Source organism: Callorhinchus milii, unplaced genomic scaffold (assembly GCF_018977255.1).
Source record: "Callorhinchus milii isolate IMCB2004 unplaced genomic scaffold, IMCB_Cmil_1.0 Scaffold2, whole genome shotgun sequence".
NCBI lineage: Eukaryota > Metazoa > Chordata > Chondrichthyes > Chimaeriformes > Callorhinchidae > Callorhinchus > Callorhinchus milii.
In genome coordinates this window covers 124,165,594-124,189,215 of record NW_024704743.1, presented here as the reverse complement: position 1 = coordinate 124,189,215, position 23,622 = coordinate 124,165,594, and the positions used below count along the sequence as shown (strand labels likewise).

The window sequence follows — 23,622 nt, the reverse complement described above, 5'->3', positions numbered from 1 at the left end:
TGTGGGGTGTGTGGGGGAGAGAGGCCCGGGGTGTGGGGTGTGGGGGGAGAGAGGCCCGGGGTGTGGGGGTGTGGGGGGGAGAGGCCCGGTGGGGTGTGGGGAGGAGGAGGACATTGCTTTGCACAAAGTCCCGGGTTCACCTACAAAATACAGTTACTACACTTTACAGTGTATTCTGTGAAGTGTTTTTGAGACGTTTCTCCTGATGTGAAAGACACTGTCAAAATGTAAGGATTATTATTATTTAACATTACATTTCTGCTGTCTTTAGATCAGGAAATACCGCACTCTGACAGAGCTGATCACAGATGCAATGGAGTATGTGAAAAACCCCTACAAGGGGAAAAAACTGAAGGTAAGCGATGGGGAAAAAGTCCTGGGACCTGAGTTCAATTCCTGGGTGCGATGAAACCTTAGGCAAATTTCCTTACTCCAGTCATCTCTGTTCACCTAGCAGTAGTAGGAACCCGATTGTTAGTCGACTGGCAGATCATTTTGTGCGAATAATAATCCATTTAAAAAAAAAATTAAATTAAAAAAAAATAATTTGGGTCACTCAATCCACAACTGTTTGTGGGACTCTGCTGTGTGCAATTGTCTGGGCTGTTTCACCCACAAAATACACAGGCAATCTTGCTCTATGTCCCCCGTCCGGCTCGCCCCACCATCGGCGGCCTGGCCTTCAGCCTCTCTGCCCCCGCCCTTTGGAACTGCATCCCGGAGCCCCTTCACTTTGCTCCCTCCCTTGTCTCCTTCAAAGCACGTCTCAAGACCCACCTCTTCGACCATGCCACCGGTCACCCACCTTCCCTGCCCTCCATCCCTCCTGATCCCAACCCCCCAGGTCGGATCCAAAATCCATGACTGTCCAGCACCTTAGGACGTCCTCCCGCGTGAAAGGCAAGGTGTAAATGTCAGTTGTAGTTGTGTAAAATAGCTGAATTTGTTGGAATATTTACTAAAATATTTCCTCTGTCCCCCCGCAGACTCATCCCGACTTCCCGAAGAAAGCGCTGACTCCCTACTTCCGGTTCTTTATGGAGAAGCGAGCCAAGTACGCCAAGATCCATCCGGAAATGAGTAACCTGGACCTGACCAAGATCCTCTCCAAGAAATACAGGGAACTGCCCGAGAAGAAAAAGGTGTGGGTCACAGCAGCTCCTCTCACAGCGTTGTTCGGACGGGGACAGTCGCTCATGCCTGGCCGGCCGGCTTGCCAAACACCCACAGGGGCCATTTTACCTCCTCTTTGATCCAACCGTTTCCCACCATGTCCTGTAGCTCAGTGGTTAGAGCATTCGCCTCGCAAGCGAGAGAACCTGGGTTCAATTCCTGGCAGAGCGAAACACTGGGCAAGTTTCCTTACTCCACTCGCCTCTGTCTACCAACAGTAAATAGGAATCCGGTTGTTAGTCGATTGGTGGATCGCTTTTTCAGGGGTAATAATCCCTTCAAAATCATTTTTTCTTAAAAATTTGGTCACTTAAGCCACGACTGTTTGTGGGACGCTGCTGTGCGTAATTGGCTGCTGCGTTTCGCCAACAAAATAGTCAATTCACTTTACAGTGTACCCTGTGAAGCGCTTTGAGACGTCTCAAAGATGTGATAAGGCACTGTATCAAATGCAAGGATGATTATTATTATTTGTGACAAGGTCAAATGACACTTCCATACGGAATATGTACGGCTTACAGACACACACACATGCACTTGAATTTATACACACGTTTGCATTCATATACATGTATACACACACGTTCACTCACACACATATGAGTACACACACACACAAACACCTTGCATTTATGTAGCGCCATTATAATACACACGGGGCAGCGTCTCAGATCCCTTACGCATGAATATGTATACACACAAACACGCACAAGTACACACACAAATGTCATGGTTATACCACAACTATACGTACCTTACCCTCCTGAACTAGGAGAGTATTAGGCACAGGTTGGTGAGAGCCAAAGCTTGTGGACCACAGTGTGTGTGTTGGGGTTACCCTTGCGAGCACTGGCAAGCTTTCCTGCTGCTTGTGCTAGCTCGGATCAGATTAGAGTAGAGAACTCCAGTGGGGGAGCGAACCCCAGCACAGACACGATGGGGAGAGAGAGAGGGAGAGCTCCAGTGGAGGAGCGACCCCCAGCACAGACACGATGGGGAGAGAGAGAGGGAGAGCTCCAGTGGAGGAGCGACCCCCAGCACAGACACGATGGGGGGAGAGAGAGCAGGAAATGGGGTTAGAGTAGAGAGCTGCATTGATTAATATTGCAGGAGGTGAATGATCTCCGTTTCTGGCTGTAATGGAGTTTTTGTTCCCACAGCTCAAATATGTTGAGGATTTCAAGCAGGAGAAGGAGCAGTTTGAACACGCCATGGCGAAATTCAGGTATGTGGTTTGTGGCAATTTGTTGGAATCTGCCACCCGCTGTGTGTAGACCAGTCACAAGAGCCTCAGGACACCTCCACACACATGGGATCTGTGGAATAATTGGCTGAGTTGGATCCCTGCTCTGTGCTGAGTTACTGCTCTCGCCTGGGGCAGTAGTCAAGGCAACGTTGGAGTCCTGTAGCTCAGTGGTTAGAGCGCTCGCCTCCTAAGCGAGAGGTCCTGGCTTTGATTCCTGCGCAGGGTGAAACCTTAGCCAAGTTTCCTTACTCCACACGCCTCTGTTTACCTGGCAGAAAGTAGGAACACGGTTGTTAGTCGATTGGCGGATTGCTTTTTCGGGAATAATAATCACTCCAAAAAAAATTAAAAAAATTTGGCCACTCACTTCACAGCTGTTTGTGGGACACTGCTGTGCGCAATTGGCTGCCATGTTTCGTCCACAAAATGAACAGTTACTACACTTTACAGTATATTCTTTGAAGCGCTTTGAGGCGTCTTAACGATGCGACGAGGCGCTATATTCAAATGTAAGGATTATTATATGGTTATGAGCTCCCCTGGGGTTTAGAGACGGGCAAATATCAGACAGGGTTACCTACTCGGGTTAGGGTTAGGCTGGCGTAACTGGGTTTGATGTTTGCCGGAAGTCGTGTTGCTGTTCTTCCCCCAGGATCAAGCACCCAGAGCTCCTGGAGGTGCAGAAAAAGTCAGATATTCCAGAGAAACCCAAAACACCCCAACAACTGTGGTACAACCACGAGAAGAAAGCTTTCCTCAAACTGCACCCAGAGGTAACCATCGGATGCTGCGTTTTCAGTCACTACACCTGTAAACTCTGGAACACTCTCCTTTACTTATTCCCTCCGCCTTGCGTATTCCTTCCCCATCTTCGGGTCGCGCCTGAGAACTTTCCTGTTCGACCGTGGCTACGGTCACCTCCCCCCTCTCCCTGGCTCGGCATCGTGCTTCGCCACTGTCATGTGTGAGAGGCGCTGTATAAATGCAAGTTGTTGTTGTAGCCCCAAACCAGAACCCTCCTCCCATGAGGCAGCGCTAGAGCCACAGGAGCATCTCACACTGTACAGCCACCATGTGGGTAGATTCAGGCTACGTTCAGGTCCCAGCGAGGTCTCCCTGACTCCACATGTGGTGAACGGGGAGTGGAGAGGATGACCTGGAGTCCTGTAGTGTAGTGGTTAGCGTGCCTGTGCTCTCGTCTCTGAGTCAGAAGGTTGTGGGTTCAAGCTCCACATTGGGGATTAGAATATTATAGTCTAAGCTGACGTTACAGTGCAGTTTTGGGGGTACCGTCTCTCAAATTGCTTTCTGGGGTAATAATCCCTTCAATTTATATGTGTATATATATATTTTTTTATTTGGTCTTTTCAATCCACGACTGTTTGTGGGACGCTGCTGTGCGCAATTGGCTGCCGTGTCTCACCCTCAAAATATACAGTCAATTCACTTTACTGCATTCTCTACGAAGTGCTTTGAGACATTTCAACGACATGATAAGGCGCTGTATCAAATGTTAGCGTAATGTTATTATTGATATTAATGACTGGGGATTTGTCTACCAGCAGGTCAGCCTGAAGGAGCTGAAGGATGCTCTCCGCAAACAGTGGTCACAGCTGTCTGACAAGAAACGCCTCAAGTGGATCAGCAAAGCTCTCGAGCTGCAGAAAGATTACGAGGTAATGGGTTGGGGGGCAGCACGGGTGTGTGGCCGGACCGGCGGGCAGTGGGGAGGAGGCTACATGAGCCTGGCCCAGCGGTATCGCTCTCGCCTCCGAGTCTGGAGGTTGCAGCGCTTGGGGGGTGGGGGGGGTTGCACTGTGTGAGATGCTGTCCTTGGGGTGAGACGTTAAACCGAAGTCCCGTCTGCCTGTTCAGGTGGATGTTAAAGATCCTGCGGCGACCTGGGAGTGTGGACGCACAGAGGAGCTTTGCTATGTCTCTAACCTGTACTGTCACTAAGCACCAATGTGGACGGGGTGGGGTGGGGGGGAATGTTGCGGTGTGTGACTAACTGAGTTCTGTTTCTCCAGGCCACACTGAAGGTTTATATTGAAGCTCATCCCGACTCGACCCTGGACGAGCCGGTCAAGTCCGTCCTCACCAAAGCCGAGCGTCAGCTGAAAGATAAATTTGACGGCCGACCGACCAAACCACCTCCGTAAGTCTGTGTTTGACCTGTCCCTCAGGCCCTCAATCCCGAGTGAGAGGCCACAGAGAACCTCCTCTCTGGTGTCTTCCGATATACAGTACGGCCCGGGGGAGGATGGGGTGCGGTGCTGTTCGACTGCACCTTTGGTCACCTTCCTCCCCCTCCCCCTGGCCCCTCCCCTCCCACTGGCCCCTCCCCTCCCACTGGCTCCTCCCCCTCCCACTGGCCCCTCCCCCTTCCACTGGCTCCTCCCCCTCCCCTGGCTTGGCCCCGGGATCCGTTACTGTGAAGCTCTAAGACGCCTCCGGCATGGAGGGCGGTGTATATATATATATACAAGTTGTTGTGCGTGGTGGTGGGTGGGGTGCGTGGTGGGGGGGGGGGTGCGTGGTGGGGGGGGGCGGTGTGTGCGGGGTGTGGGGGGGGGGGTGTCATGTGTGTCCGCCACTGTCAAGTTCTTCTGGGATGCTCCCCGTGTGAGGGGCGCTGTACAAGTTGTTGTTGTACGCGGCAGGAATGGGTACTCGCTGTACTGTGCGGAGCTGATGGTGAACATGAAGGACGTGCCCAGCACTGAGCGCATGGTGCTGTGCAGCAAACAGTGGAAGGTGATGTCGCAGAAGGAGAAGGACATGTATCAGAAGCGATGTGAGCAGGTGAGCAGCGACAACACCACGCCACAGCCACTTCCAGTCGAGTATATTACAATAATAATGATAAATCTTGTATTTATCATTATTGTAGTCCTGTAGCTCAGTGGTTAGAGCGCTTGCCTCACAAGCGAGAGACCCGGGTTCGATTCCTAGCCGGGGCGAAACCTTAGACAAGTTTCCTTACTCCACACATATCTGTTTACCAGCAGTGAGTAGCACTCGATTGTTAGTCAATTGGTGGATCATTTTCTGGGGATAATAATCCTGCAAAATAATGTGGTCACTCAATCCACGACTGTGGGGGACGCTGCTGTGCGCAATTGGCTGCCGCGCTTCACCCACAAAATATACAGTCAGTTCACTTTACAGTATATTCTGTGAAGTGCTTTGAGACATCTTAACGATGCGATAAGGTCTGTATCAAATGCATGGATTATTATTATTATTGTTCTGCTAGAGGAACTCAGTTTAATATCTCACCCACAGGACAATAACTGTGATGTTTACTTTTCCCTTCTCACAGAGGAAGAAGCTGTACGAGTCTGAAATACAGAGATTCCTGGAGGTGAGTGTATACCTCAATCATTTCCCCCCAACCCCCAGCTCAGGATCTACTGCTCCCCCTTCCCCCTTCTCTCCCCCCTCATCTCTCACTCGCTCCCTGCTCTCTCCCTGGAGGGATACATCCTGTTTACCTAATTCCAAAGAGTATTAGACGCAAATTGGTAAAAGCCAAGGCTTGGGGGCCCAGAGTGTGTGTTGGGGTAACTGCTGGAGTGTAACCCGCTAAACCCACACCGCTCGGCCATTGATATCACTGTCCGGCAGCTTTCCCGCTGCTTGTCCAACGAGGACCCCCCTCCCCGTTAGTTAGGGCTTTGGCTGTGGGGTTACCAGGAGCTGAGGGGGAGGATTCCCGGCCCCCAGTGACTGGTCGGCCCTTCCAGGTCCTGCTGATGAGCCGGGCCGGGCTGTGCTGCCATCAGCAGTGAGTGCCCCGGGACACTGCGGCCCCTCCTGGTCAGGACCCGGACTGGAGACCGGCACAGAGAGGGGACTGGATTCCGACATTCTGTTGCCAAACATATCACCTTGGGGCCAGTTCGGCTCCGAGGAGACCCAAGGAGGATAGTCACTAGTTGGATGTTCACCTTGTTTAAACTTAAGATTCACACAGGAGCAGGAGGAGGCTGCTCAACCTGTCAAGCCTATTCTGTCAGTTTTTTCGATCATGGCTGATGTCTTAATACCTTCTCTTCTCCCCCCCCCCCCGTAAATACACTTACACCTCGAGTCTCTATCCATTTCCCTTTCAAAGAGGAGATTATGAAAAGTTCGAATGCACAGATAGCTATAGAGACAGAATTGATCGATATGTTTAAAAGGGAGATGGATAATAATAATAATAATAGCCACTTGGGGAAATAAAGGAGGTGAAGGATATGGTAAAAGGGAAGGAACTAGTGTCAAAAGACTTACCACAATCTCTGGTAAACTGGGTGAATGGCCTCCTCCTGCTTCTGTTATTAAATAAACCTCTCGTTACATCGATCGATCGTTGCATCGCAGGAACGTGTCTGTAACCGTGATCTGGGAGTGTGGACGGACGCACAGTGTAGAGGGAGCTTTACTGTTCTCTAACCCTGACCTGGGAGTGTGGACGCACAGTGTAGAGGAGCGTTACTGTGTCTCTAACCCTGACCTGGGAGTGTGGACACACAGTGTAGAGGAGCTTTACTGTGTCTCTAACCCTGACCTGGACAGTGTGGAGGCAGATTTACTGTATCTCTAACCAGTGAACTGTTGACGGTGTTGGTTTGTTGTCTAATGCTATCTGTCTCTTAGAGTCTCCCAGATGAAGAGCGAGAGCGAGTGCTCCTGGAGGAGAAGCTGGGTGGCCGACTCAGTAATAGCACCATAGCGGGCGCTCAGACCAGCAGCCCCCTGAGGGCTAAAATCAGCCCCACCTTACCTGAATCGCCAACCTCCAAGGTCAGGGCTTCCCACACGATCCCAGACATATCGTGGTATATGTAAAGTTTGTTTACATAGAGTGGAGTCCTATAGCTTAGGGTTAGAGCAAGGAGAGGACCTGGGCTCGATTCCCGGGCCGGGCGAAACCTTAAACAAGTTTCCTTACTCCACACACTTCTGTTTACCTTGCAGTAGACGACGGTTAGTCACCCAAAAAATATACAGTCAAGTCACTTTACAGTATATCCTGGGAAGCCCTTTGAGACGTGCCAACGATGTGATAAGGCACTATATCAAATTCAAGGATTATTATATTATAACTGATTCCCCACCTGCTCTGAAGTGCGCACACACATTTACACGCACACTTCTAACTATAATAATCCTCGAGTTTGACATCGCGCCTTATCACGTCGTTGAGACATCTCAAAGCGCTTCATAGGATATACTGTGAAGTATAGTGACTGCGTGTTTTGTGGGCGAAACATAACAGCCAATTGCGCATAGCAGTGTCTCACGAATAGTCGTGGATTGAGTGACCAAATTTTTTGGGAGGAATTATTATCCCCAGAAAGTGTTCCACCAATCGATTTAACAACTGAGTTCCTACTTACTGCTATGTGAACAGAGGTGTGTGGAGGAGAGGAACTTGCCTATGGTTTTTACCTGCCCAGGAATCAAACTCTGGTCCTCTCACTTGCGAGCCGAGCGCTCTAACCACTGAGCTACAGGACTCCTTATCCTTTATGAACCAAATCTATGTTGGATTCAGTGTGACACAGGGTAACGTGATGTTTACTGTCTCCCTCACAGAGGGCTCCCGAACGCCCCAAGCAACCTATCTCCGCCATGTTCCTATTTTTCCAAGAAAAGCGGAAGGATAATCCCGAGTTGTCGGAGAGCGAGCTGACACGACAGCTGGCCAGGATGTGGAACGATTTGTCAGAAAAGAAGAGGGTAGGAATAATAATAATAATCCTTACATTTGAGCGTCCCACAAACAGTCGTGGATGAGTGATCAAATTATTATAATTTTTTTGCACAACTGAAATATATCTTTTTAAATCATATACATTTATATCACCATTTCCTTTACGAATGGAGAACGGCTTACACACATTCCGCTCAGCAGGCTCCAGCTCCACAGGCTCCCGCCCCACCATCAACGGTCGGGCCTTCAGTCTGTCTGACCCCATTCTCTGGAACAGTCCCATTCCCTCCCGTCCCTCCTTGAAAGCTCATCTCAAGACCCTCTTTGACCACGCCTTCGGTCACCCTCCTACCCCTACCCTCCACCCTTCCTGATACCAGCCCCAGCTCAGGTCCAAATCCCTGACTCTCCAGCAATTTGGGACGTCCTCCCGACGTGAAAGGCGCTGTGTAAATGTCATTTGTTGTCTTGAGCAGAGGAGCAGGATTAGGCCATTCGGTCCCTCGAGCCTGTTCCACTATTCTATCAGATCGTTGCAGATACTACGTATTGCGAGGCAACCAGAGGCGTGTGTGTGGAGTAAAGAAACTTGCCTAAGGTTTCATCCCAACCGGGAATCAAACCCGGGTCCTCTCTCTTGCGAGGCGAGTGTGCTAACCACTACAATACCGGACTCCATAAATGCCAGTTGTCGTTGTTGTTGTTCAGGAGAAGTACAAGAAGATGGAGCGAGCCCTGAAAGCAGAGCACGAGCAGAAGATGCAGAGTTTCCTGAAGGAGAAGAAGGACGTCGGGGGCAAGAAAAAGCCACGGCTGCCGGAGACACCCAAGACAGCCGAGGAGATGTGGCAGCGCAGTGTCGTGTCCGAGTACCTGGTGAGGTGCAAGGTGAGTGTCTGCCCTGAAAACACCTTACCCTCCCGCCCACTCCCCCCGCCCAGTGGGCACTGACCCCCCGCCCTGCCCGCCCCGTACTCCCTGCCCAGCACCCCCTGCCCTGCTACACTGGTTTCTCATCTCCCACAGGATCAAATTCAAGATCCTTGTCCTCACTTTTAAAGCCCTCCATGGCCTTGCTCCTCGCTACCTCTGTTACCTATTAAAACGTCACCAATGTTTCCACTCCCTCTGCTCAACGGGCTCCGGCCTGCACCCGGCCAACACCACCATCGACAGTCTGTGGGGCCTTCAGCTTCTCTGCCCCCACCCTTTAAATCTCTGAGTAGCTTTGTTGCTGATGATGCCTCTCTCTGTCTGACCCCAGAACGACAGCAGGAAGGCACAGGCAGCCATGGAAATGGCCTGGTCAGCGCTGGATAAGAAACAGAAGATTCCCTGGATAAAGAAAGCAGCAAACGACCAGAAGCGATACGAGGTGTGAGCGGCTGACACCCCCTCGCCCCCAACACGAAACCCCCCCCCACCCAAAACACTTTATTGTAGAATAATCCTTGCATTTGATACAGCGCATCATCACGGCTTCGAGATGTCTCAAAGCGCTTCACAGGATATATGTAAAATGTAGTGACTGTGTGTTTTGTTGGCGAAATGCGACTGACAATTACGTTCAACAGTGTCCCATAAACATCTGTGGATTGAGTGACCAAATAATTTTTATTTTATTGAAGGAATTATTATCCACGGAAAAGCGATCTGCCAATAGACTAACAGCCGGGTTCCTACTCACTGCTGGAAAACAGAGGCGTTTGCAGTAAGAAAACTTACGCAACGTTTTGCCCTGCCCGGGAATCCACCCCGGGCCCTCTCGCTGACGAGCGAGTGCTCTAACCCCTAAACTACAAGATTTTGAATCCTGGTCTCTTCACAACAGGGTCTGGATGAACAAATCTTTTCAGCCCATTTTACAGTAAATCCTGTGAAGTGCTTTGAGACATCCATCCACCCTGAAAGGTGCCCTGTCAAATGCGAGGATTATTATTATAGTAATTCTTGTGGGGGTGGGAGGGGAGGTTGTAGGAATATTGTTGTGGAGTCCATTGGGACATTCCTGGGTGTATCAAAACCTCAGGCAAGTAAGTAGGAACCCGGTAGTTAGTCAATTGGTGGACTGCTTTCCTGGAGTAATAATTCCTCCCCAGATTTGTTCATTCAATCCACAGCTGTTTGTGGGACATCGTTGTGCGCAACTGGCTGCTGCATTTCGCCCACAAAACACACAGTCACTACACTTTACAGTATATCCTGTGAAGTGCTTTGAGACGTCTCGAAGACGTGATAAAGCACTGTATCGATTGCAAGGATTGTTATTATTATATAATGTCTCCGATGTGTTACAGAGAGAGTTGACGGAAATCCGGTCGCCCGTCACAGCGCAATCGCAGAAGAAGATGAAATTCGACGGGGAACCGAAGAAGCCGCCAATGTAAGTTTTCCCGGTTTCCCACCCGGTGACGGTTCCTCCGGCTCCGATTTTCCGGCTTTCCAAATCTCTTGCTCCTGTTGAAAAGGTTTTGCACATATTTCCATCGTCATTCATTGCTCACTCCATACAGACGGCCAATCAGTCACTGCACTAATTTACACAGCACCTTTCACGTCGGGAGGACGTCCCAAGGTGCTGAACAGTCAGGGATTTGGACCTGAGCTGGGGTTTGGGATCAGGAGAGTGGAGGGCAGAAAGGGTGAGGGTAGGAGGGTGACTGAAGGCCCGGTTGAAGAGGAAGTCTTAGCCCAGTTCTTATGTTCTAGCGTGACCTAAAGACGTGGAAGGAGTGGGTAAGGCAGAGAGATCGAGTTCCAGTTTTGAGCACAGTGCTGGGGGAGGCTCATATGTCTGTTCAGATGCACATTAAAGACACCCCAAAACCAAAGGAAAAGGACACCCTGGCACACCCAAGGCAGACAGATGAGCCGGGCCGGGCTGTGCTGTCATCAGCAGTGAGTGCCCTGGGACACTGCGGCCCCTCCTGGCTCAGGAACCGGACTAGAGTCCTGTGGAGTCCTGTAGCTCAGTGGTTACACCATTCGCTTTGCAAGTGAGAGACCTGAGTTCAATTCCAGGCAGAGGGCGAAACCTTGGGCAAGTTTCCTTACTCCACACAGAGCCTAATAATAATCCCTCCAAAACCAAAAACAATAATAAATTGGTCATTTTCAATCTACGACTGTTTGTGGGACATTGCTGTGCGCAATTGGCTGCCGCGTTCGCCCACAAATATACAGTCAATTCACTTTACAGTGTGTTCTGTGAAGCGCTTTGGGACGTCCTCCCGACGTGAAAAGCGCTATATCAAATGCAAGGATTATTATTATTATTATAGAGACCGGCACAGAGGGGGGACCCGATTCTGTGATTCCGTTGCCAAACGGGTCACCCTGGGGCCAGTTCAGTCCCGAGGAAACCCCACTTGCCCCCTCCCCCCTACGGAGGTTAGTCGCCAGTTGATTGTTCGACAGCCAACAAGCGTGGGTTTGAGCCTCACTACCTGGTACGGCGCTGGGCAATGCCTCTGCCCGGGTTATTGAGCTCAGATCCTGGCCGGTGCCGGTCTCCCTTTTGAAGGTTGGGAGAGAGGGATTGGTTGGTGGCTCTTCCAAAGAGCCGACACAGGCACAATGGGCCAAATGGCCTCCTTCTGTGCTGTAATATTCTATGATTCTCTTACCCCCTGAAGGAGCGGGTACCAGATGTTCTCGCAGGAGCTGCTGACAAACGGGGAGCTGACTCACTTTGGGCTGAAGGAGCGGATGGTGGAGATTGGCCGGCGATGGCAGAAGCAGAGCCAGGCACAGAAGGACGGTTACAAGAAGCTGGTGGAGGAGCAGCAGCTGGAGTACAAGGCCGACCTGGAGGTCTGGCTCAAGGTGAGACTCTCTCACAGGTAGATCAGCTCGTCCAGCCCCCAGCGATGCTGCCTGCCCCCAGTATAACTGTACATTACCATCATCACACCAGGAGGGGGGGGGCGGGTTGTGTGGGGGAGAGGTGGCGGGTTGCGTGGGGAAAGGGGCGAGGAGGGTTGTGGTTGCAGATGCAGGTTCCAGTTGGTTTGGTCCTATTCTCTCACCGCTGCTTATTTATTGCAGAGCCTCTCAACCCAAGAGCGTGCAGTATACAAGGAATATACAACAGCGGTGAGTGAGACCCACACACACACACAGGTTCCTCACCCTCCCTGGTCTCTCTCTTTCAAACTCACTGAACAAGTGCATAACCTGTTTCAAATCCTCGGCCCTCCTCTCTCACTCACACCCAGTCTCTGCTTTCCTTCACCTCCGCCACATCCCTCGACTTCACCTTAAACACCACCTAAACCTTTATCCCCCCCCCCTCCCCCCCTCACCATCACCTCGTGTCTGGATGGCTAACGCTCTCCTCGCTGCTCTCCCTCACTCCACCGTCCATCAGCTTCAATTCATCCAAACCTCCACATCCTCACCCGAATAGCTTCCACACACCCACCCATCACACCAGCGCTTCACTGGGTTCCTATTACACGCACTAAACTCTGTGCCCCCCTCCCTCTCCCCTGGCTCTTTTTCAGAAACCGCCACTGTCAAGCGCTCCGGGAGGCTAGTCAGCATGTAGGGCGCTATATAAGTGCAAGTTGTTGTTGAGGTTTCCGTGTTCAGCTCGAGGTGTGCTATTCTCAGTTCTGGTGTAAATGTCGCTCTAATTATTTCTGCAGAAACGTAAAGGTTCTGGCAAAGCCCTGGGACCCCCAGCGAAGGTTAATGTGCTGTCTCAGGTGGAGGAGTCGGTGAGTCCACTTTAAACGCTCTGGGACGCTATCCTGTCTGAGGGCTGTTATAGACATACAAGTTGTTCTTGTTCAGCCAGCGGCTGCTGCTGCTGATGATCATTGCATTTGATCTGTGGATGGACACAATGGTTTGCTTGTTAGCCTGGCTCAGTGGTAGCACTCTCTCCCTCTGCCTCTCCCTCTCTGTCTCTCTCTCTCAGTCAGGAGGTTGTGGGTTCAAGCCCCACGTCAGGACTTGGAATCACACAGTCTAAGCTGATGCTCCAATACAGCGCTGGGGGAGGTGGGGGATGCACTGTGGGAGGTGCCTTCCTCGGGAGGAGACGTTAACCCGAGGTCCCGTCTGCCTGTTCAGTGGATGGTAAAGATCCCGCGGGGCTATTGGAAAAGAGAAGGGAGTTTCTCTCTCTCTCTCTCCCGGTGTCCTGGACAACAATCCCCAAAATAAAATGGTCCATGGCTGTTTGTGGGACGCTGCTGTGTGCATCTGCCTGCCGCGTTTCACCCACAAAATACACAATCACTACGCTCTGCAATATATCCTGTGAACAACTTTGAGACATCAATGACGTGATAAGGCGCTGTATCAAATACACACATTAATATTATTATTAATATTTGATGCAGAGTTTCTGACTTTGAGACGTGTCAGAGTGCTTCACAGGCAATTGTTGTCACGTCTAATGACTGGCTGTTCATAGGCAAGTGACTGGCCAGTTTATCTGTGGTTCAGCACCAACTGGTGAGAGCGAGCCAGAGAGGGAGGGAGGGAAGCAGGGAGAGAGAGAGTGGATGAGAAAATTAACCAGAGAGAGAAAGATAACTAGAGAGAGAGAGAAAGAGTGACGAGAGACACAGACAGAAACAGAAAGTGAGAGAACCAGGAAGAGCTACAGAGAGGAGAGAGAGGGACAGAAAGCGATAGAACCAGAGAGAGAAACCAAGCCCCTCACACACACACATACACACACAGTGAGACAACTAGAGAGGTAGAGAGAGACAGAGAAGCAGATGGTGGTGTGGGGTGTGTACACCAGGACTGACAGTGACAGAGCCGGTGGGTTACGGAGCAGGTGTCCCTCGTGATCTCGGCCAGTCTTACATGGCTTTTCACTGTGACAGGATTCCTCTGACTCTGAAGACGAAGCTGAGAAGAGCGCGGAGTCTGAGTCCAACGACGATGAGGAAGAGGATTCGTCCGGCTCGTCCGAGAGCGGTACTGACGAGGACGGAGAGGTCAGTGTGTTACATTTGGAGGCGTGTCAGGCGCTGACACCATCAGCATCCAAGGCTGCACTCTCCACCTCTCAAAGCCAGTCAGGAACCTCGGCGATTTGTTCGACCCTGAGCTGTCCTTTCTCCCTCACATCCGCACCACAACTGGCACCGCCTTCCATCACCTCCGGAACATCGCCAGACTACGGCACTACCTCACCCCTCACGCTGCTGAAACCCTGGTTCACGCCTTTGTCACCTCAAGGCTGGACTATGGGAACTCTCTCCTCGTCGGCCTTCCCGCCACCTCCCTCCACACTGCAGGTCATTCAGAACTCTGCAGCTCGTGTACTGTCCCGCACCAGACACTGCGACCACATCACTCCCACCCTCACCCTCACCCTCGCCCTGGCTCTCACCCTCGCCCTCACCATCGCCCTCGCTCGTCTCCACTGGCTCCCCATCCCCCAGAGGATTGATTTCAAGATCCTCATCCTCACCTACAAGGCCATTCATGGCCTCGCTCCCTCCTACCTCTCCGACCTACTATCCCACTACCTACCTGCCCGTACCCTCCGTTCCTCTGGCTCTGGTCTGCTCCACGTCCCCCGCCCCAATCGCCCTACCATCGGTGGTTGGGCCTTCAGCCTCTCAGCCCCGAGGCTCTGGAACTCCATCCCCCAGTGCCTTCGCCGCTTCCTCCCTTTCCTCCTTCAAGGCCGGTCTCAAAACCTTTCTCTTTGACCGTGCCTTCAGCTCCCCTCTCGACTCTCTTCCCCCTCCTCGCTCCCTCCCTTCCCTCCCCTCACCCTGACCATTTCCCCCCTCCTCGCTCCCTCCCTTCCCTCCCCTCACCCTGACCATTTCCTCCCTGCTCGGGTCATGACCCAACTGTGCAGCGCCTTGGGACGTCCTCCTGACGTGAAAGGCGCTTTATAAATGGAATCTTGTTGTTGTTGTTGTTGTTGTTGGAGGCGTGTAGCTCACTGGTTAGAGCCCTCGCCTCACAAGCGAGAGGCCCTGGGTTTGATTCCCGGGTAGGGCAAAACGTTGGGCAGATTTCCTTAGTCCAGTGAGTAGGAACCCAGTTGTTAGTCGATTGACGTACGCTTTCTGGGGGTAATAATCCCTTCAAAAAAATAATTTGGTCACTCAATTCACGACTGTTTGTACACAATTGACTGCCACGTTTCACCCACAAAATAGTCACTCCACGTCACAGTATATTCTGTGAAGACGTGATGAGGCGCTATATCAAATGCAACGATTATTATCTTACAATTTTTTTTGTTGCGTGAACAGAACGAGGATGAGGAAGATGCCGAGGAGGATGAAGAGGAAGATGAGGAGGACCAGTCCGATGGGAGCAGCTCGTCCTCGGAGGGCTCATCGGGGTCAGAGTCGGACTAACCCTAACTGCGACCAGGAGGGAGGGAGAGAACAGGGGAACCCTGAGGCGAGGCCATATAGCACACGACACACAGAGCAAATATCGCCCACAAGCTGAGTTTATCACCAGCATTCTAACAGGAGAACCCCTTCAACCCCCTCCCCCATCCACCCCACACCCATTGCCCCCTCCCCTGGCAAAGCCCCTCTCCTAGTCCATCGCCCTCTCCATCAAAGGCTGCCTCGTCCATCACCCTATCCCACCACCCAAACCCCAGCCCTTTTCCCCCCTCCCACACCCTCTTCTCCCCTCCCGCTCGTCCCTGCTCCCTCCCCCTCCCACACCCTCTTCTCCCCTCCCGCTCGTCCCTGCTCCCTCCCCCCTCCCACACCCTCTTCTCCCCTCCCGCTCGTCCCTGCTCCCTCCCCCCTCCCACTCCCTCTTCTCCCAACTCCCACCGTTCCCTATTGTTTGTAAATAAAGTGTTTCCGTTGTTTGACGTGATGTGATGTGAAGTTACAGGGTTTATAGTTTTTTATTTTAGGGGGTTTAGGAAAAGTGCTTTTTTTTTTTAAGTTTTACTTTTTTTTAATAAAATTAAAAATAAAATAAACAACAGGATGACTGATCTCCCGCTGGTGACATGGCTCCCCTTATCCCTGTCCCTCCCCCGCTCCTCAGTAACTGACTGGCTCGCTCCCCCACCTGTGCTCTTTACCCTTTTCTCTGCCCAACTGTGATCATAGAGGGGGGGAAAAAAAGGCAAAATACTGTAGATGCTGGAAATCTGAATTCAAACCGAAATGGCTGGGAACAGTCAGCAGGTCAGGCAGCATCTATGGAGAGAAGGGATTTGAATGTAAGGACCCTTCCTTCAAATCCCTTCTCTCCATAGATGCTGCCTGACCTGTTGACTGTTCCAAGTGAACTTTGATCATTGACCTGAAGCGTTAACTCACTTTCCTCTCCATAGATGCTGCCTGACCTCTTGAGTGTTCCCAGCCACTTCTGTTATTTTGTTATCAGTGATCGTAGCCTGAGTTTCAACAACGAGGAACCAGCTGGGTTAGGCCGGGCTGTTCTGGGCTTATCCAGTCTCTGACGCTGCCATTTTGCCCTCAACGGCAAAGTCTCCGCCATTTAAGTCTCGCACAATGAATGCAGTGCTGTTCTGTCTGAACTTCAGAAAGACTTGAAGGCTGAGACTTGAAGGAATTTCGAGACTATGGTTTACTTGTAGCTGTAACCAACTCCCTTATTGCTGCCGTGGCTTTGGCTGTGTGTGTGCGTGCGCTCTGTATAGAGGTTTGTGGGGTGGGGGAATGTGACCCACCTTTCTATGTGTGGTTAGAACACTCCCCTCAGAAGCGAGAGGACTTGGATTCGATGCCCAGGCAGGGCAGAACATTAGGCAAGTTTCCTTACGCCACACGCCTCTTATCAGTAAGTAGGAACCCGGTTGTTAGTTTACGTAACTTGCCTAAGGTTTCGCCCTCCCCGGCAATCCATCTCGGGTCCTCTCGCTTGCGAGGCGAGTCTTCTAACCAGAGCTTTGTGGCTCTGTAACTGATGCAACACTGCGGATCACAGCCCACTCCCCCCCCGAAACCCGCACCCAGTTGAGGGTTATTCACAAGACATTGGCGAAAGGGAGTAATTCTTGATCAATCCCCTCGGCTCTACCACTGTCAAGCGCTCTGGGACACTACGTTGCGTGAGGGGCACTGTATACATGCAAGTTGTTGTTGGAGCTATCCCATGGCAGACAGACTGTCAGGGTTTATTTCTGTCCCTGAACAATCCTGGCCGGAGCATTGAGATTCTCTTGGGAAGAGTAGCTGATGACGGGAGCTTTATTTTTGTAGCTCCCGAGTTTGTGTGTCTGGGTCTATCCTCGTTTGCTACGGGATGTGGAGTCTCACATTTCCTGAGAACAGGTTTATTTCTTGGGAGGGAGAAGGGATAAAATTACTTTGCATGTGGAACTCTTAATGAAGGGAGGGACTGGTGAAGCTTTTTAATGACGATCCCAATCTTTCTCCCCACCCCCGCCACCCCTTGGTCTCCTTCACCACCCTCCTTCCTTAATGTCTGTTGTTTCAGCCATTAGGAGGGGATCATTGCCCATGTGCAAGACAAATGGTGATCTTTTGCATTTGATAAAGCGCCTGGAAAAGTTCCAGGGCTTCGCAGGGAATTGTTCAGTGTAGTTACTGTGTAGGGAAAAAGAGGCGTGCCAAGCGCACATGCAGTCCTGAGGTGAAAGAGCAGATCAAACTGAGTATTGTCGGCCAGGAGAGAGGGGGAGAGAGAAAATCTTCTTTTCCGATAGCGTTGTGGGATCTTTAATGTCCACCTGAGCAGGACACAGTCAGGACCTTTAAACACCTTGTCATCAGGATTCTGACAGTCCAACGTTGGAGTGAGATTCAAACCCACAATCTGAGAGTTCTGCCGAGCCAAGCCAACACCTTATGGTCCTTCACATAGCGGCTGTGGCTCACGTACTCTAAAGGAGCCATAAAGTAGTAGCATTTGGCACTTTTTAATACTTTTGGACTAATTTTTAGGGCTGTGTCGATCGATGGTGATGTTTTATTTTGATATCTTGAGTAATATTCTGTTGGCTGTTCAATTAATCGCATGTGCAGATTCAGGGACCTGTTGTAAACACGTGAATTAATTTGTGGCTGAGTGTCCCAACTCCTTGTACACTGTGCAGTACCTGTTATAATCAGGCACCAGGTTAATAAACTGAAGGCCAGAAGGAGATGTCACTGTGTGTGTGTGTGTGTGGGCTTCGTTTATCTTCAATCTGTTTTCATGCTCCATTGTGTCTGTGCTGGTGCTCACTCCCCCATTGGAGCTCTCTAATCTCATTCCCTTCTCCCTCCCCATTGTGTCTGTGCTGTCCCAAGGCACTGGACATTTGAGGGTTTGCACCTGAGCTGCAGGTTGGAATCAAGAGGGATGGATGGTGGCCAAAAGCACGATCAAAGGGGAAAGTCTTGAGACAGGCCTTGGAGGGGGTGAGATGGAGGGGCTCAGGGATGGCGTTCCAGAAGTGGGGGCAAAAAGACTGAAGGCCCGACTGCCGATGGGGGAGAGGGCAGGGGCAGAAACAACAAACAAAAATTACATTTGTATAGCGTCTTTCAGATCGGGAGGACGTCCGCTGAAAGTTGCCATTCAGCCCATGGTGTCTTTGCCGGCTCTTTAAAGAACAATATTTTCTGTCCCATTTTTCAACCCCTTTTCCCAACCCCCTGTGGCTTACTCCTTTTTAAGTGTTTATTTATCTCTACAATAGAATTTAACAATATTACCCTGTATAGTGCCTTTCATTTCCCGTCAGGAGAATGTTTTAAAACATCGGCACCAAGGTGGAATTCTCCCCCTAATTTCCTGACACATGCAGAAACCCATCACCTGCTTAAGCGTATCCAAACCAGCTGAGATTTCCATGTAGCGCAGCTACACATGGAAATAAATCCCAGAGAGAGATTGTTGGAATGGAATGGAATTCTGGAAAGTATTCAGCGCAGGTTGGCAAGAGCAAAGGCTTGAGGACCCGAGTGTACATTGGGGCAAATGCTGGAGTCTAACCAACTAAAACCACATGGTTTGTCAATGCAATTGCCATTTTCCACCAATTGTGCCCACAAAGAAGAGAAGAGAGTTGAGTTTATTTTTTTTTATTTTCTAGACGTTTCACACCCTTTTCCAACAAGTTTGCTGCAGGGTTTTGTGTGTTCATTGTGAAAACGTTTCCCCTTGATACACACATTAAACCAAAAATTAAAAACCTGTCCGTCAGGTTTAACTCCCTCCCCCACACCCCAGGCCCCCTCTTCACCCCTACAAACTTGTACCTGACTAACCACACACCCAACACCCTCGTCCCTCCCGTTTCCAACCCTCATACAAATGCAAAAAGATTTCACAACACTGCTCACATACACACACACACACCCCTGCACACACTAGCGCAGAGTAGATTTAGTTTTTTAAAAAATATTTACCTCAAAACACACAACATATATATGTACACCTTTTACACCCATTACATTCCCCCAACCCTCCCCAAACTCTTACCCAGCTACACCCAAAATTCCATCCCAACTTCCCAAACCACGTGCCAAAATCTAAGACTACGTTTCCCTGCCCCGATGTTCTTCCCCCCCCTCCCCGGGGGTTGGCATTGAGTTCACTCTCATTCTACACTGAACAATGACACAAAGGACTGGTTTCAGTGAGTGTAGCCCAGAATAACCAGAGCTTGTAACAAAACTAGGTGATATTTAACATGTCTGAAATGACTGACTGTGTCTGTCCGAATGTCTGCGCCAGATGGACACTGTCTGAATCTGACTGACTCCCTCTTACTGACTGTTCATCTCATTGTTTCTGACTGTTCAGCTGACCGACTGACTCACTGGTTGACTGTCTGACTGACTGAATGATTGGGCTGTCAGGGTCCCAGGTCATGAAAACGGTTGTAAAAATAAATAGCACCAGATGAGCTCTCTCTCCCCACCATTGGGCTGGAAAGGGGCTTCCAGCCAGGCCCCAGGAGAGGTACACTTACTTCAGGTGAAATATGTGCGTGTCTTGGCCACTCTGCGAGAGGCACTGGGACAGGGGAGGGTAGCGAACACAGCGAGCACAGGTCAACACTATCAGTTCAGTGAGACTGGATCCTTCCCTCCAATGTACCACACAACTGTGGAAACCCAGACCACAATATGGTCATCTTCAAACCTCCTCAGTAATTACTGTCAAGAACAGCGACTTCTGCTGGGGGAATGCAGCAGACAGTTTGGCCCACAGCAAGGTCTCAAACGTACACAAGTCACGTGAACAACTCATTGACTCACAGAGGATTGGCGGCCAGGACAACAGAGAGAAACTCCCTTCTCGTTTCAAAGGGTCGTGGGATCTATGGCGTCCGCCTGAACCTGACCTGTGAGGACTGGTGCACTTTCCAGGTTCCTTGTTCACCTTCACACACAGCTCTGGGGGGAGGAGGGACCTCAATAGTCTAAAAGCTTCCTGCAACTCTGACAAACCATTGCCTGGGTCGGCAGCCAATCATCCACCAATTCCTCTCAACAACAACTTGCATTTATACAGCGTCCTTCACACGGGCCAGCGTCTCCAGGCACTTAACAGTGGCGGAGCCTGAGGCCAAGCCAGGGGGAGGGGGGGAGGCAACTGTGAGAACTGTCGAAGAAGAAGCTCTCCCCCCACCCGGGAGGATGGGGCAGGAGGATGAGAGGAGTCGGGCCATCATCAACCATCTCAAAAGACCAGTCATGGGGACAGAGCACTGGAGAGGTCTATGTGAGCAGCAGATAGACCTCAGGCGCTGAACCTCATTCAGAGGCCACAAATTATATCCCAGCCTCACAGTCAATAGGATCACAGCGTTCGGTCAGGCTTTGTTATAATAATAATCCTTGTATTTGATATAGCACCTTATCATGTTGTTGACATGTCTCAAAGCGCGTCACAAGATATACTGTAAAGTGCAGTAACTATGTATTTTGTGGGTGAAACGCGGCAGCCAACGCACACAGCAGTGTCCTATAGTGGTGGATTGAGTGACCAATTTTTTTTAAAGGAATTATAACCACCAGAAATTGTTCCGCCAATTGACAAACAACCGGGAGATATCGGTCTATCTGTCTGTCTGTGAAGATTACAATGATCCCATCACCAACGCTGATAAAGAAAGGGGAGTTTCCCCAGTGACCTTGCCAACAATCCTCCAGATACATCGGTCACTCAGCAAAAGATGGCCCCTGCGTTCATCTACAAAAAGAAACCCTGAATGGCACCATATAAATAGAAGTTGTTGCTATTAAGATTCCCAAGATCATAACCACAAACCACCAATTGTCAAAATTCCTAATAATGGTGATGGCAATGATTTGGAATGAATGCTACTCGTCCCCCCTCCCCCCCACCACCAACTCAACGTTTAACTGGAGTTTTCAATGCTGGATATCAGGAATAAGGAATATCACTGGTTATCAGGCATTTGATTCAGTGTCTTTAACATTCTCACATCTCAAAACGCTTCACAGGGAATTCCTGCGACTGTAGTGACTGTTTTTTTTTAACCAGCAGTATGTCCCAAACATGAGGCGAACGACCTGGGGGATTGTTGGCCAGGACCCCAGGACAGAGAGAGAAACTCCCTTCTCTTTTCCCGACAGCGCCGAAGGAGATCTTTAACGTCCGCCTGAACAGTCTGTCCTGTGAACTCACAGCCCTGGATGTGGGGCTTGAACCCTCAACCTTTGGAGCCGGAGGTGAGAGAGCATGAGCTTAATAAAACAGATTCTGTGTTGTGTAGGTCAACATTACTATGTTAGAGAGTGGATTGCCTCCCCCACCCCCCGCACTACTCCGCAAACAAGACCACAATATCATACAAAGTCTTTAAACGGTTAAAAAATACCCTACTCTTAAACTACCAGAGGTAGAAAAACTAAACCAGGCAAAACCACTCACTTGCCAATGCTACAACCTCCCCTCCCACCTCCCCTCCCACCCCACTATCACAAGGTAATTATGGCATCAGCAAAATGGCTGACAATGTTAACAGCGCCTGATGTGCTGATGGTAACAAAGTCCTGAATTGCTAATGGATGCATTGAGTCTTCAGCCCACTCACACGCACAATAATAATAATAATCGTTGCCTTTGATACAGCGCCTTATCACATGGTTGAGATGTCTCAAAGTGCTTCACAGAAAATACTGTGAAGTGAATTGACTGTATATTTTGTGGGAGAAACACGGCAGCCAATTACGCACAGCAGCGTCCCACAAACAGTTGTGGATTGAGTAACAAGATTATTATTATTATTTCACAAAGAGATCCCATCTCAAATGAATCACTCCACCCTCCCACCCCAAATACCTATCCCCCGCCACCCAGCCCCACGCACACACACCCTCCAACCCCATCCCCCCTCAACACACACAAATGATAAAGTGAAGGGCATTGCTTGACTGGGACCCAAAGGAGGTGTCAATCTCCCTGGGTCAACTCAACCCCAATGTCCAACCGTGGCCACATGCACTGGCATGAGACCATCTACACACAAAGAGAGGTTGAGCTAAATTGGGGCTTTTTTCACTGGGGAGGGGGAGATTGAGAGAGAGGGATATGACAGCAGGATTTACTGCAAAGGAACACGCTGAGGTAAATAGAGAAAGACTAGATCCTTTAGTTGGGAAAACCATTCTGTTTGATGGGGCAAAGATTGTTAGGAGAAGAATGAGAGTGAGAGGTAAGAAGGAATTTCTTGACCTACAGGCTTGTTTGGATCAATGACTACTGAAACCATATCTAAATGAGAGGGTATGAATATAAGACAGCCAGTAACAGATCTAATAGGGGGTTTAGGAGGAACTTCTTCACACAGAGGCCGTGAGAGTGTGGAGCTCACTGCCGGGAGCTATGGTTGGAGCAGAAAGTGTCACAGTGTTTAATAGGAGACTTGACACGGAAACAGGGGAGAGGGGGATAGAGGGGTGTGGGAGAGGGGGATAGAGGGGAGTGGGCGAGGGGGATAGAGTGGAGTGGGAGAGGGGGATAGAGGGGAGTGGGAGAGGGGAATTGAGGGGTGTGGGAGAGGGAAATAGAGGGGTGTGGGAGAGGGGAATAAAGGGATGTGGGAGAGGGGAATAGAGGGATGTGGGAGAGGGGAATAGAGGGTTGTGGGAGAGGGGAATAGAGGGATGTGGGAGAGGGGAATAGAGGGTTGTGGGAGAGGGGAATAGAGGGTTGTGGGAGAGGGGAATAGAGGGATGTGGGAGAGGGGAATAGAGGGTGTGGGAGAGGGGAATGGGGGGTGTGGGAGAGTGGAATAAAGGGGTGTAGGAGAGGGGAATAGAGTAAAGAAACTTGCCTAAGGTTTTGCCCTGCCCAGGATTCGAACCCGGGTCCTCTCGCTTGTGAGGCGATAGCTTTAACCACTGGGTGGGTGGGTGGGGGGGGCAGAAAGGAAGTAAGAGATGTGAAGATGAAAATGAAAAAGGATCTGACAACCCCCTCAACTGGAAAAACTTTCTATTCACTCCCTCCAGTAAAGAAACTCTCTTCACCTCTCCAGGATCTTCACCCTCAGCTCTGGGAACCTGAGTCCCACCTA

The 23,622-nt window shown here is 50.5% G+C and overlaps 1 protein-coding gene across 2 annotated transcripts; it reads left to right on the top strand.

The window, feature by feature from the left end:
- Positions 1 to 271: 271 nt before the first annotated feature.
- Positions 272 to 15,758, top strand: ubtfl (upstream binding transcription factor, like; the record flags this gene model as incomplete). 2 transcript variants are annotated; one of them, XM_042346916.1, is given in 18 exon segments in its annotated part: positions 272 to 355; positions 987 to 1,142; positions 2,334 to 2,398; positions 3,072 to 3,192; positions 3,985 to 4,095; positions 4,450 to 4,577; positions 5,083 to 5,224; positions 5,745 to 5,786; positions 7,067 to 7,213; positions 8,009 to 8,152; positions 8,835 to 9,014; positions 9,391 to 9,501; positions 10,424 to 10,509; positions 11,762 to 11,951; positions 12,174 to 12,221; positions 12,776 to 12,847; positions 13,973 to 14,086; positions 15,368 to 15,758. In XM_042346916.1, coding segments are annotated over 18 exon segments (2,049 nt in total), but the record flags the coding sequence as incomplete, so codon positions are not given.
- Between the last annotated feature and the right edge of the window lie 7,864 nt (positions 15,759 to 23,622).